This window comes from Neodiprion virginianus, chromosome 4 (assembly GCF_021901495.1).
Source record: "Neodiprion virginianus isolate iyNeoVirg1 chromosome 4, iyNeoVirg1.1, whole genome shotgun sequence".
Classification (NCBI taxonomy): Eukaryota; Metazoa; Arthropoda; class Insecta; order Hymenoptera; family Diprionidae; genus Neodiprion; species Neodiprion virginianus.
Window position 1 is genome coordinate 39873253 of NC_060880.1, and position 15844 is coordinate 39889096.

The 15844-nt window shown below is 41.9% G+C and overlaps 1 protein-coding gene across 1 annotated transcript; it reads left to right on the top strand.

The window, feature by feature from the left end:
* The first annotated feature begins 456 nt into the window (after positions 1 to 456).
* Positions 457 to 14696, top strand: LOC124302437 (palmitoyltransferase ZDHHC5-A-like). Its single transcript, XM_046758630.1, has 3 exons — positions 457 to 1498; positions 9218 to 9445; positions 12067 to 14696. The coding sequence occupies exons 1-3, from the start codon at positions 1298 to 1300 to the stop codon at positions 13231 to 13233; spliced, it is 1596 nt and encodes a 531-aa protein (XP_046614586.1). The 5' UTR covers positions 457 to 1297; the 3' UTR covers positions 13234 to 14696.
* Positions 14697 to 15844: the final 1148 nt, after the last annotated feature.

The following is a 15844-nucleotide window of genomic DNA, read 5'->3' on the forward strand; positions in this document are numbered from 1 at the left end:
TGCCAACGAGCGCCCCCCCCCCCCCCCCCCCCCCCCGCCCCGTGGCCCCGACAACCTTCCGTATCCCGACGCAGCCCATTCCACGTCCACCACCCGCCGCTCTCCGACCCCGAGCCGCCCACCCACACCATCGCACGCCGCTGCCGCCCGAGGGCTCAGCGCGTCGGCAAACCAAGCGGCACGGCTCCCATCCCATGGGAGGGATGAGGAGGGAGGGAAGCGAGGCGAGCCGGGTAGCGCGTCGGCGAGACGTGACACGGTCGAGGGCTCGCGTGAGCGTGCAGCGCGGGCGTGAGCGGCGTGAGTCCCGTGCGGCGTGTGCGAGCGTGAACGCGCGGCGCGCACCCACTCGTTCGGAAGAGGAGCCACCGCCGGCGGGCGCGGAACGAGGTGGCGGTGGAGGTTCGTACGGCTGAGCAGGAGAATGGGGGGGGGCGAAAGGGGTCGGGCAGAGGGTTCGCAGCGGCAGTCAGTTTGCTATTGCCGCCCGTTGAGCGAGCATCTCGGACAACAGGGATCGCAGGGCTTGATTGCGGTGCGACGAGGCTGTTTTTGGCGAACTTTGAAGACTCTCCTGACGGGATAAGGGAAGCTTGTTGAAAATACGTAATACGTTGAAAGAGTTTTCAGATATATGAGGAAAATTTACAGCGTGCCGATTTGTTTTGGAGAAGATATTTTTACGATAAAGGAACGGGGTACATGTTCAACAACGAAAGGTGTTAAAATTCATTGTTTATGACTGTAGGGGATTTATTATCCCTTGGTTTATTGTAGGGAACGCGACGGAACTGAGTTTTTGTGAGAGGTATAAATAAATTAGAAAACTTTGGTTGTCCCGACGGCAAGTGGTTGCCGCCGGGGTGGGAACCACGTGGCGAGGCAGCACACGTACACGCACGTAAACGGCGGCGCAACTGTGAACAGTTAGGACTGACTGGGTTTCAGTGAGTGCGAAATAGTTTGTTGTTTTTCTGTGTGAACTCGGAGTGACGAAGTGAGAAGATTGCATCGACGACCCGGAAGCAGTGAAGGGTGCGTTACGGTGTGCGGGGTGAGGGTGGGGGGAGATAGAAGGCGGACAGACTTGCGGGATTTGCTAAAAGTGAACAGAGCCGGCACATTCGCCGGCACAATCGCGATTTATTAGTCGCGGGCGAAGTAGCAGAAGAGAATAGAAGAAAGAAGAGACTAAACTATAGACGTCGGCGAACTGCTGCGATGCTTCAGGGCTTTGCGCTCCCAGCGATCAGGGTGAAGCGATCGTCCTTATCGGAGGCCGTAACGGCCTGCTAAGATGACCGCGCGTCTCCACTCGCTGAGGCACCAGGAGAAGAAATCCACCGGAACAACCGGGCAGCGTCATCATCGGCAGCAGCAACAGCAGCAGCAACAGCAACAGCACAACACGGTTCAGCAACGCGGCGCCAGTCCAGCGCCCAGCCCCAGTCCGAGTCCAAGTCCCAGCCCTAGCCCGAAACACTCGGACGGACGAAGAGTGAGTACATATTTCGATATTTAGGTATTTATTAACACCAGAACTACCGAGAGGTTGAATGTAGTGAAATTATAAAATCAGTTTGATAAAAGAAAAATAAAGTTCGTTACATCACTCCGTTGGATACCGCTGTAAAAGTCAGTACATCGTTGCGAGGGAAAAGAAGAAATCTAACGTGAAGCAGGGATTTCGGAATGAAATTATAACACCGGTCATTTTGACTGGTCTGGTAGTTCTTGTGTTAAACCAAATAGATTTACATAATAATTTTATTACAGAATCATCGAGTAAACACGGAGAGGTAATCGATGTTAACTGTTCGTGGCTTGGTACAGATACTTAAAAAAACTAATGATACTAAATCCTAGAATATACATAGACCGAGTTATATATTCCCTCATTATGAATAACATTGTGTATCATTGTCATACCGCCATTAATTTACATTTACACCTGTACAGTGGACAAAGTTACAGGTTCTATTTGTAATCTTGCAGATCGTTAGGCACAACGAAGCTGAAGCTAGCAGCCAGAGTTAGCTGAGAAAAATGCCAAATTTCTCTCTCGAATAGGACCAGTACTAGTACAAATTTATACATACATAATTGTAGAAAAGTGTTGGCTCTTTATGACAATGATTAATTTTCTCGATTTTGGGGCTTTAGTGGCTCATTTTCATCAGTAACAGCACGTTTGGCTTCTAACTCTGGCTGCTAGCTTCAGCCTCATTTAGGTTCAGTATTCTGGTCAATTACACAGACCATTTTTTTTTATGAGACTGAAGTTAGTAACGTCATTGTAATGAAGCAAACGTAATTCATATTTTCAAAATTTAGCCACTTCAAAGTCACTATAAAATTACAAAAAAATGATTCGTTCCCACCCCAATGTTTTTTTACGCTAACATTAATAATTTGAGCATCATATTTAGTTTCGGTTGTGCGTTACCACCTCGAGTATCACTCGATTAAAGAAGAAGAAAGCAATTGTAGTAATGAGATGAGAAACAACAAGAGCCAGGTAAGGTACAAACATTCTGAACGTATTCAACAGTGGAAAAGAAGAGAAACTGAGTATAGCAATACATCCATAAATCGTTTGTCCTAATCGCTCCTATGTAATTCACCGATCGTCTTACTAAAACGAGTATACAAAATAAAAAATAACGTATCGCACAAGGTACGTCGAAAGCTGTGAATGTGAAAAAATGTGTAGTTGAAACTAGCATCCAGAATTGAGCATCTGAACGTGTTAAACTTTTTTGAAAATAGAAAAATGGTGTTCAGTCTTATCCTCATAATTCTATGAACATATTTGGGGTTCAGGATATTTCACAAAATTTTGATTTCCAGACTCAACTGCCTGATTATTCGAATGAACATTGGAACGTTTAGCAAATAATTCTGACTGCTAGCTTCAGCCTCGTTGAAAAAACCACATGCCGTATATCTCCAGTCTGTATCACTATACCTGTATAATCTATATGTACATGTATATCCGTCGATATAAAGGCCTGCGTGCATGCATGCACCGAGATGTGCACGATATCCGGCTCTGCCGCCGCTGATCATAGATGCGGTGCCTCCGCCCCCCCTCCCCCTCCTCCCGCCTCCCTATCACTCCCGACACGTGCCGCGTGTCCTTTAAACCGCGTTATACGTATACACATGGTGCTTGTCGTGGCGTAGCGCCGATAGATCGGCTCAAATGCGTCATAGGTATATCTATACGTCCTAACAATCCCTCGGAACGTTGCCGTTTCCCGCGGGTACTCTTTACGCCAAATGCAAACCGGTGACGCCCCCGGGACCCCAACCAATTTTCGAGAGTCGGTCCTTCTCTCGTCTCTGTCGCTGCGATAGATCGAGGAGACCAGCTCATTCGGGGACAATTATTATTATACACGGTGCATTCAGATGCTGGACTAAATATATATGATGGGGGGGGGGGGGGGGGGGGTATAGGTTGGACGGTCTAAAATTATATCTATTGTTAGTAGTTTTTTTTTCTTTTTTTTTTTTTAGTAAATGAAAACTCTTGGAGCAATTTCAGTTTGAGGACTTTATTATTTATATTTTCGAGAACGTTTTAGAATTTTTTCAATGAAATTAATAACAAAATGGCATGAAGTATATAAGTAGCGAACGACTCCGAACTCGAGGGTTTTTGCGATGGCGCATCTCCTTACGTCACTGTCCAACTTGTAACTGATGGAAAAGTCTTTTTGTAATTAAAAACACCTTTACGGGTTTTGGCTCGTAGCCCAAATGTTAAAAAATAAAAAAATTTCAAATATGTATGATTACGAGGAGAAAATTGGGGAAAAAAGTTTTTTATAAAAAAAATGGTGGGATTGAAATTCAAAAGTATAGCCACCAGGTCGAATCGATAAACAAGTTTCAAAGATTGTGTAAAAATTTCAAATTGATTGAATGAAAATTGACCGAGGAATCTGCGTCACCGCAGTGAAAACGGGCCATACCGCCATTTTGTTATTAATTACAATAAAAAAATTCTGAAATATTCTCGAAACTATAAGTCATTAAACGTTGAAACTCAAATTGCTGAAAAACACTTTGATTTTCTTTTAAAAAAAAACTCCTCAAAATAGGTATGATTTACGACCGTCCAAACTTCAATAATCCGTATAATATACCTATATATTTTCTATTATTTTATCTTCGACGAAGTAAATATTTTAGCAAAATTATCTATTTCTTCTTCAATTTATTCATTCTTTTATTTTCTTGTCACACCTATAACTTTTTACGCACATACTCGTATGTACAATTTGAATACAATCTTTACATGTAAGGTTACATATTGTATCCTAATCGCTTACATCGGGTCTATACTTGCAGTCCTTGTGTGTTAATTGTCAGGCGGAAAGTGGTAATTGCCCTGCAGTCACTTATACCCCATTATGTATGTCGAGTAGCAACACTCCCGCCCCTGTAAACTTCGACTCTAGATGATGTCCTGTGCAGTCGAATGAATCCAACGAACGCGGCGAGTGCGTCACCAAACATGCATCGTCTCCTGCTGTATGTAACCTGCGGGCGCCGCAGATTGACTCAAGTTGTGTATTATCAAGCTGATAACAGCGATCCCTGCAACAGCCCTCTCCGTTTGCTTTTTATGTCTCTATTGAACACGTACACTTGGGAACAACGAATCTGAGACTGCTAATTTTTTTTACCCTAGACAGTTACGTTGGCAACACAGAGAAACCTGCAGCGCCACAGTCGGCCGAACGCGAAACAAACTCAATCTCAATAAACATAACGTAACCCATGACCGCCGAATCTAACCTTAGAATACCGCGGGGATAACGACTTGTTGGGTTGAAATGTTTTCTAAGGTTAGATTCGACGATCATGAGTTACGTTATGCTTATTGAGGTTGAGTTTGTTTCGCGCTCGGCCGACTGTGGCGCTGCAGGTTTCTATGTGTTGCCAACGTAACTGACTAGGGTGAAAAATTAGCCGTCTCGGATTCATTGTCCACAAGTGTACGTATAAAACAATGTTGGTAAATAATAATAACAACAGCAACAATAATAATAGTAAGAATACTTTTTTCACGCGATACGTCGACTGTTTACCGGAAAAAATTTCCGTCAAACCCATAATACAAAATTTAACTGGTTCTCTATACGCGATGCGCATCTATGTTATTACGTATATATACAAATATACATACGCATACTTATACGCGTATAAAAGCTGTAGGTGAATTACTCGTAGGCATCTGCATGCGTGTCTCACGTCGACAGCAGTAACATACGTGCAGTCGAATCGAGCCGAGTCGAGTCTGGAACATGTGATAAAATGCGGCGAAGAGCACAGAAGCCGGTACGGATCGCATTGGTGCACACATTGGTTTGTAATATACCTGTGTATACATGTGTGCATACGCACGTTCGCACGTTTATAGATAGAGGTATACATATATATATACACATTATGTATAGGCGGTATCTATTCTACCTAGCAGCGCGGACTTTGATTACCTTAGAAGGCCGCGTTAAGCCGCCTATATATATACGACGGTACACCATGCCATGCGCGGACTGAGCATGTCGTTGATTGCTTATACCTGCGTGTTAGTCGGCACTGGGTATTGTTAATATACTTACATATTCGCATTTCTGTAAATGTATACGTAATGCGACACATATGGGGGCATCCCATGACATCTCGATCAAGATTCTACACGTCGATGTCTCAGATTGGCTTTTATTCATTTTTTCTTACGAAAGTACATGACGAAAAAACGCAATTGTCATTTTTTTTCCAGAACTTCTTACACCCGGCGTAGCTCAAGTACGATTTAAAAACTTGCAAAAAAGAAAACCACTTTATAAAATCTAAAACAATTCAAATAAATCTCATAAGATATAACAAAATTTTTGACACCTGTTAGAACATGCAGATTTCAGATCTTCAAAAGATGAATAAGAAAAATATATTATTAATATCATTATTGGATTGCATTTTATTACGATGATATTTATATTGTCATAATATATATGATTCTCTGTAACTCTCTGAATAAACATTTTTCAGTCCATATTATATAATGAGCTTTTATGTTGATTCTTATGTCAAATGTGTAATTTGAAATTCTGAAAAAATGAACATGTAAAGTGTTGTACAGAGTTTATACATGCAGTAAGATCGAAGGAGTGTAGATTGAGAGTGAGAGAGTGTCGGATGTAGGCAATTTATCATCCTTCCGGTATCCATGATTTCCCTGCAATTTTAATGTATCTAGAAAGGACGGAAAGAAATAAGGAAGACGGGTCCGATCGGATCGGGGGCAAACCGCAATTACGAATAGAACGGCAAAAATATCTGCGGTCTGCAGTTTGCCCGACTTTTTCCCACTTATTGTTAAATGGCGGATACATCCTATGTATATATACGAGTATAAGCGTTTGACCAGTAACGCGACGTTGAATCGTGCCGTCATCGGGAAGCAATTTCTCGTTGACGATGAATAGTTAACGAGTAATCAGTCTGAAGTCACTAACGTTAACGTACAACGAAACTTCACTCTTAAAAATCATCATAGTTGGGCAATTTAAAAATTACTTTTAAGGAATTGACTTTTCAAAATTAAAGTATATTTTCTTCATAGTGGTTTACCAAAAATCTCGGATATTTCTAAAGATGCGAAGTAGCGGTTTTTCTTAAAACATGCATCGTTACAGTAACGTTAATAACTTCATTCCCATAACGAATATGAAAAGAAAAGCCGCTTCACGCTCAGGTTGTGCGGGAGAATATTACTATGTATATACCTACTAACAATAAGAAAAGAAAAAAAAAAATGTAGCGACAATATGGATCAAATAATATTTTTATTCTTCTTCCTTCAACGTTGAACGTATTTTGACGGTTTTTTTTTCTCCAAAATTCCAGAGGTTAGGACAAAACGAAAAAACAAATTTGCTTCTCTCTTATACATTTTAAATATCGGTATAAATACCGTGCAATATATTTCAGATACGCATGGAACGCCCGTGCGATTAAAAAGAAGCGTCTTTCAATAAGATAAGGAAGAAAATGCGACGGCGTCGCACGGATCAGACCGGCCGCGACTCATTATTATCGGTCGTTCGCTATCTCGAGGGGGCGGCACGCGGTTCGAAAGCTCGACCGTTTCCGCGAGCTATGTTTCGCGGCACGCACGGCACGACCGGACGCTTAACTTATTGGGGAGTGAGTGGGCAAGGGGGAGGGGGAGGTGGGAGGGTGGGTTAGAATTCAGCATCGGATGGTTGAAAAAGGATGGAGAAGACAGAAAGACTGAGTCGCGCGTGGCGCGGCGTGACGTCAGCGGCGTCGGAACTGCGCGGGACCAGAATTCATAATTCCGTTTTGTATTCTAGTCCTTTCGAAAATATGTAAATAGAAAAGATAAAGCGCAAGATCGTGTCGGCCTCCTTTGCGCTTTGCGCGGGTTGCCGTACGGGGGGAAGGTCTGTATAATTGTGTATACCGGGACAATCTCTTGAAACTTTATGACGAACGCATGCGCATGCGCGAGTTTTATCGGCTGTTCGCCCAGGCTGGCCAACCCAAGTTTCAGCTGTCAAACTGTTTCTGCCGGCGATGTGGTTGATACGAATTTTCGAGGTTAGAATCTCAAATAATCGAGGTAGCGACTCGGAAAGGTTTGGAAAGCATTTGTTATCGGGTCGGAAAGTTGATTCTCCAAAGAACGGTCGGAATTTAATGGTTACGCTCTTTGAAAATTCAAACGTACACATTTTGCGTATACGTCGGCCCGCCTGCATCGCAAGACAAAAATATCGCTGCGGGAAGATTTCGCCGACCAATGAGATTGAAGTATTTGGCGCATGCGCGGTTGATTTTCAAGTTTCAAGAGATTGTCCCGGTATAGGATGTGTATTACATTATAATTTATAATACAGCACGAGCTGCACCCTGAGCATTTCTCTCTTCGCGCGCGGTGCCCGGCACTCTACCATCCTCGGGGCACGCCGCCTCACCTCACTTCACTTCACTTCACTTCACTTCACTTCAGCTCACCTCGTCTCGTCGCGAGGGGGCCGGAGGAAGAAAAAGGCGGACAGTCGGTCGTCGCCCGTCACCGTCGGGCACCTTTCGCGTATCTACCTCCTCACATAATACCTATGTGTGGTGTGCGCCTGTACGGATATATCGTACATAGTCCGACGGACGAGTCGGGAGGCGAGCGCTGAGGCATCGCGACGGCTTCTCTCGGTTTTATTGTTAGACCGTGTGCATGTGTACATACATGTGTTTATGATACATAGGTGTAGGTGTGGGTAATATCATGGGTTCCTAGAACGGCTCGACATCGGCATGCTGCATTTGACCCGCGGGCTCTCCGACAAATATACGACGTCGCAACGCGTCATCGTCGTAGATTCGAATTTTTTACCTTCGACTGATCGATATCGTTTATATATCATACATGTAACGTAGATCGTATGGGTATATATACACACCGAGCATTGATATATCAATATTCTTTACGGTACATACAAACGTCACGGACGTGTTTAAAAATGTATGTAAAACGACTGTACGCGTATTATATGTATAGGCCGCGTACCTACGATCTCGGCACGCATGGTGTGATAAACGAAGTGAACAATTTTTTAATCATTCTTATTACTTATTATACATGTACACGTTACACATCTATCTCTATCGACGAAAGTTTGATCAACTTATGGCAGTAATTGAAGACAGCATTGTATAGTATAATATTGTTCAATTTGGTGGGAGTTAAAACTTGGAAGGATGAATATTTGGAACGGCCGATATATCGAAATTGTTATATTCGCATGTTTGAAACTTCGATATATTCCAAATATTCATCCTTCCAAATTTTGACCCCCACCCGTTCAATTTTCACTTTATTTAGTTATACATGTAATTATACGCATCATTTCGACGTTGTAGCTTTGTCACGCTGTGCAGGAACTGAGAACTATATAGAACGTTGAGAAAAATCGTGTCATACTTGCCGTACTTTTTGACCGGTAACAAACCTTTGGCATTTATTCGATCCGTTTATTATTCGGTGTATTCTTTTTTGCAAAGATGCATACGGCGCAATCAAAGTTACGCCATTCGTATCACCCCGAAATCTTTTAATATTCTTCTCTTCTTCGTATTTGTTGTAAATTTTTAATTTTCATTTTTCATTTGCTTCCAGGCAAACAAACCACTGATGGAGAAGCGACGCAGGGCGCGGATAAACCAGTCGCTGGCCGCGCTAAAGGCGCTTATCCTGGACAGTGCTCGGCTGGAGAACACGAAGCACAGTAAACTCGAGAAGGCAGATATCCTCGAACTAACCGTCAGGCATCTTCAGAGACAGAGATCTCTCGCTCAGCCAGGCCTCTCCAGGTACAAGGCCGGCTATCAGGACTGCTCGAGAGAGGTTGGTACCAAAGGAAAAGAAAAAAAGAACAAACCATAAAGAATCTTTTATATATATTCATTCATACATGGGTATTTATGACGGGAACTTGGGTCACATTCGAGTTCCGGTTTTTTGTTTTTTTTTTTTTTTTTTTTTTTCTTGTTGCTCGTTTTATCTTCGGTAAAAATTTAGGCTGCGTATATAATTAACGATCGTATTGCGTAAGGATAAACTGGTACATGATATTATATATTTGTTGTACGTCGTTGCTGTAACGACACCCCGATCGAATACCGCGACAGTACCGTGCAAACTAATTCAATACGCGCAGCCTTGAGGACCGGTAAATGGTAATTAGAAGCCGGTGGCGATGTGGCGTGTATACTATAGTATATAACACGATATGTATATGGATATGTATGTAACGAGCAAAAGCCGGTTGCACGAGAGCCGAAAGAATTGTTGCAGATGATGAGGGCTTTGAAAGTTATAACACACGTGCCGCGACGTACGTATCGACACCGCGTCTCGGTGATTTTCATTTAAATTATTGTGCAAAAAGCGCTGTACGAGTTTTAAAGAAAATTTATAAACGACTAAGTTTAAGGGAAATCTTCGTGGTTCGTGAAATTTCGTCACTTTAATATCGTGTCCAGGGTCCTGGAAATGTTATTGAATTTGTTCCGGATTTTTTTACTGGAGATCGTGTTTAGATTTTGATAAATTTTGAACATTTGCAAGGAAAATATTCACATCTGTAGTTTCAATTTGTCAATTTTTTGTAATAAAAGTTTGAAAATTTGGATCAAATCGTTAGATCGAAGAGAATCAAAATATAACGTATAAATATATACTTGGGGTGGCCACGCACCTGAAAAACCTGGAAATATCAGGTTATTTAAAAGGTGCCATGAAAAAACTGAAAGTATCAGTTTTCTATCATGGTAATTGGAAATAATTGTCTGAGGTAACAAGTTTCCTTTTTTTCGTCAAGAAAACAAATTGGCTTTTCTGATTTTTTTTTTGTTTTCTTCACACTATATTTTTCTTAAATTCCAATTGCATTCGAACCGAATATAGAGTTGTATAAACCGAACGATTCAGGTTTCAGTAACATTCGAGAACTGGAGAAATGTCAGAGAAGACTAGATCTTAGGTCCTGGAAAACTTGGAAATGTCATGAAATTTTCTTTCAAAAATATTTGTCGGCCATCCTGTATATTACGATATAAAAGGAATGGAACGGGAATAAGAACGGTCGATACATCAATTCTGATTTTTCGATTTCGTTGCGAATATACAATTGCGAAGCGAATCTGTTATATCGCGTTTGTTTTTTCTCGACGCCTAGATGCACCAGGATTTCCGCGGCTTCTGTACGCGCTGGCACATCTCTCGAGAGCCCGGCAATGCAAACCGTGACAGAAGTCGCTTGTAATATCGCGAGAAGAAAAAGAGAGAGAGAGAGAGAGCCGTTACCGCGCTGCTCGTCTCGACGCGTCTGCGACTCGTCTCGGGAGACGTCTATTTATATACCTACCGTGTTGGTCGTCTCCACCTCTTCTCCCTCCCTCCCACCCTCCCTTCCTCTCTTTCTCTCTATCTCTCCATCTGTCTCTCTCTCGACTCTTCTCTCTCTCACCTATACAAGTTCTCTGCCACCTACGAAACACGGATGGACGGTTTAGCGGTTGAGCAGTTGAGCACGGCTGCAGCCAATTTTATTTTATTATCACTGCCCCCCCCCCCCCCCCCCGCTATCCTCGTCCTCATCCTCGTCTTCGCGCGCTTCGGGGAATACGGTCACGTATGTTACCCACATACGTATACCGTATATTATACTCGATCGCCGCAAAGAGAGAACTACAGAGAGAGAGAGAGAGAGAACGCCCTCGAAATTTACTGCGATAAATCATTTATTCGAATTAGAATACAGCTATAGATCGTGTTAATACGTGGGACAAAAATCTTTCGGGATGTTTTGTATTTGCGATAAAAATTTGTGCAGATATTACAAACGTGTATGTATAAGAATGTACTGATCGGTGTTAGACGATTTAAATTCCAGTTATGAAGAGTGAATTATGTCGTACGCATAGATAAAAATCCTAAATATCCGGGGTATTGATAATTGTTCAAAATCCATTTTTCAAACTCGAAAAATTCTGTGACACGGTTGTATCGCGAAGAAAAAAGGGAAAAGAAATGCCGTTGTTTATACTGTTAAAATTTTAGCCGAGGTGTTGGAAAATTCGTATTTTTTTTTAAATTTATAACCGAATCGCAGCCGCACTCCAGTTCTCGTTACACCTAATTAGAACGTGTATTTCTCCAAACCGATGTAGTATAATTTATTTCCTAACCGAGTGCGTAAAATTCGGTTTTGCACATTCGGTTAGACAAAAAATAACGTTTACACGTAGTTTAATAATTCTATAATTCAATACGTTTCTATAATTCTATACGTGCATACCCTAATCGGAAAACCATATCCACGACATAAAATAAAAAACAAAAGTGGACCAATTATCAGCGTTTTGACATCACACTGCGACTCGCACGAGTACAAGTCTCGACAAAAATCTGATCTAAAACGCATCCAGCCGGTCTAACCCCCCATCGATATTGCTTGTCCTCAGGTGAGCCGATACCTAGACGCCCCTGACATAATAACCGGAAACTCTACGCCACTGGATCCGGCCGTGAAACAGCGTCTTCTACGGCACCTGGACAGCTGCGTATCGGAGCTGGACCTGGACCTCGGTTCCCGTCCGGACAGCGGGCTGGGTAGCAGTCCCGGAAGCGTGACGGACAGGGTGACGGGGGCGGCGAGTCCCGGTCCCCTGGAGCAACACCACGCGGTGGTGGCGCCCCACTGCAGCGGGGGTTTGGGGGCGGGGGCGGCGGGGGTGGTGCAGATAAAGTCGGAGCTGCCGGAGGTGATGGAGACGGCGCGACCTGACAGCAGCACGACGGCCGGCGACGAGAACAACAACAGCAGCAGGCCGACGTCGGCGTTCAGTCAGGTGAACCCGGGGGGCGTCGGGACGCCCGAAGCCTCGACCTCCGCCTCCCAGCAGAACCCGAACATGCTGTCGGTCGTCCAGGTTATACCCTCCCGACTGCCCGACGGTCAGGTCGTCTTCCTCCTACCGAGCCACTACGTCCAACTTGCGGCGGCCGCGGCGGCGAACGGAATAAGCATCGGGCCCAATCCACCGACCGCAATTTGGGCCGCGACGAACATGTCGCTGCTGAAGGCCACCGACAAACTCGTCGCGAAAAGGCCCCACGACGAATCGGTCGAATGGGGTGTGCCTGGTGGGGGGGATAATCACAAGCCGAGCAAGAGTCCCAGGATACAGGAACGGGGCGATAATTCGGGGCCCGATGGTGTTATGCAGGCTGAGAACCTGAACAACAACGACAGCGACAACAACCATCATCATCGTCATCATCATCATCATCATCATAATCACAGTCGTATTCATTCCGAGAATCAGGGGCACGAACAGCCTCTCGATTTTACCACCTCGAAAAAAGTCAACGGAAATTCGATGACAACGACGTCGACGACGACGACGACGGCGATGCAGATCACGGCCGAAAGAACGAGGTGTAACACAGCGGAGGGTGAACGCGTCGATCATCATCATCATCATCATCGTGAGATGGATACGGCGACTGCCGACGAAAGACCCAACAGCAGAAACGAAAGCGAGGGACTTGCGGCCCCGTCTTCACCTTCCCTGCATCAACCTCCCCAACCCCCTAAAGACGAGGAGGGAATGTGGAGGCCGTGGTGAATTCCTCGCTTCTCGCTTTCTCGTCGTTGAAAGTTTTCTTATTCTTTCTTTACATTTATTTATTTTTTTTTCTCTCTCTCTCTCTCTCTCTTATCCCTCCTATCATTTTTCCCTCCCCTGAATTCTATTTCTTAATATTTATATAGTCAACAGAGTGATACGAATGTGAAAAATAAAATGTACAGAGTTATTATTATTATTAACTGCAGATTCGCGCGTTGATTAGGATATGTGTAAAATAGACGATACGATATGTCCACTTTTCGTCGTATATATATATATATATATGATATGTATATATATATATATATATGTATATATCGTATGTATATATATATATATATGATATGTATATGAATGCGAAAGTCAAGAGTGAGTGTTAGAATTTAGAGTGAAAGAAAATATACACCTACCTTTCATTTCGCTGAGATTTTCTTTTCTTTCTTTCTTTCTATTTGTTCCCCTCCATCTTCTATTTATTTCTCTTCTAAAAAATTATATATATATATATATATAGATAGATAAAGACGCGCGGTATCGCACAGATCATAAGTAAGTAAGAGGTATATACGTGTTATAATAACGAGGCGTTACCCGGTTGTGGTCACTTTCTCTGCAGGTATCTAAATTCCAGTTCTACTTACAAAAAGTTCCTGAAACATACACCGTTTCGGAAATCAGAAAAAAAAAAAAAAAAAACAACAACACGTCATTATGTATATAATACTGAATAATTTGTTGAATCGATCAGAGAACCGGTTAAATATAACAATTTCCATTCTATTCTTTTGATATTTGTTTCGTATTCCGATCGAAAAATATGTCATGTAGTTTGTGAAAAATTAGAAATATATATCGAGAACAATTATGAATCAGTCGATAACTGGCGCATCAGAAATTATAATTTACGGCTTTCATGTACGTTTTAATGCGTGAAATGTATAAAATGATGGTAAACAAGTATATATTTATTTATATGTATATATAAATATATAGTTGTTGCTTTATGTACACGTTATATATATATATACATATGCATGTATATAAAGGCGTGTACATAAAGCGATAGAAAAGATTAAAGAGTATTTAACCCTCGTTGTCTTTTCCGCGATTCTCATTGTAAATAGAATTTAAAAAAAAAAGAAAAAAACCTTGTACCTACACCAAGTCGAAACAATTACTATTATTATAAATATAGATTTATTTTGATGTTATCTATATGCGATAAGGAGAAGGATATTAAGGTTAAATATTTAAAATAACAAAACACACGAAAAAAAAAAGAGAAAAAGCAAACAAACAAACACAAATATATATATATTATATTACATTAAAGTATTGCCATGATTAAACTTAAGCATACCGCTAATGTCCTTCGGATCTGATCCATATTCAATGTACTTAGTTGGGCGGTCAATAAATCTCTTATATTGATCGCAACGTATAAATATCATTGAAAGGAATCTCATTGATTTTTTTACAAATTTTTACTACCCTTTCATCCTTGTATATGTAATAATTTTTCCAGTATATTTCCCGTCTGTTTGAACCTCGACCGCTGTATCAAAATAAAAAGTCAAAACTTAAATTTACACTTCATCGATGTAGCGATAAATTTTTGTGCCTAGAAAACGTTTTATTTTAATAAAAAACATATGTTCAGGACAATCATACGGATATGGGAAAATTCTCGTACGTACCGAACATTGAAAACTAAGGCTGCGCCGGAATTTCTGCAGATAAGTGTTTACAAGTGTTATATATAAATAATACAGCCAGTAAGTATAATGATGTTAATATGGTAATAGTATGATTTATTTTTATATTAAAAGAGCGAATAACGAATACCGTGACATTGCTTGTAAAATATCTTATTAAATTGTTGGTAAATTTTTAATCACCCTAGACTAGTTTGTAGACAAGTGCACAGCTACAGTAGGCATCGTAATAATTTTCGGGTCACGCCCGACTAAATTCGCTTATATTCAATTGCTTTACGAATCAACAATTCCGTACAAGCAGCAACCTAACAATCGCTAAATCGTCCAAAATATCCTGCTGTCATTATTCAATTATACCTGTGTACAAAATGCAAGTTCAAAGGCACGAGTTTGCGTTTAAAAAAATTTTTTAACTTCAATTCGAAGCTTGTTGAAATATTTTTATATTTCGGATTATTTTGTAGAAAACTTTTGTCGTATCCGAGAAGGTAATACTATAATTTTATCATAATTCTGTTTTTGTTTATTTTTTTTTTAAATAATCTTCGAATCAATAATAATAACAACAATGACTAAACGGCTGATTTCCATTCACCCCTTTATTCGGCTCCGTTGAATTCCTCTTCCTTCCTTCGTTTCGAGCTTCATTTCTTTCCTTCGCTCCTTCATCCATTCGTAATTCGCAGGGTGCATAACGTAGAAAGCGCGAAGCGCGCCTCGCGTCGAACGATCAGACTTCCCTCTTTATTATTAACGACGCTCCTCTTCCCGCCTCTGCAGGTAGACGTCGGGCAGAATGGATTCCGCCGTCTCCGTCGCGACGCCCTCGACTCGTGTTTTCACCCCTTGGACGCTTCCGGTGCACGAATTATACTGCAAGTGCTTTCCTG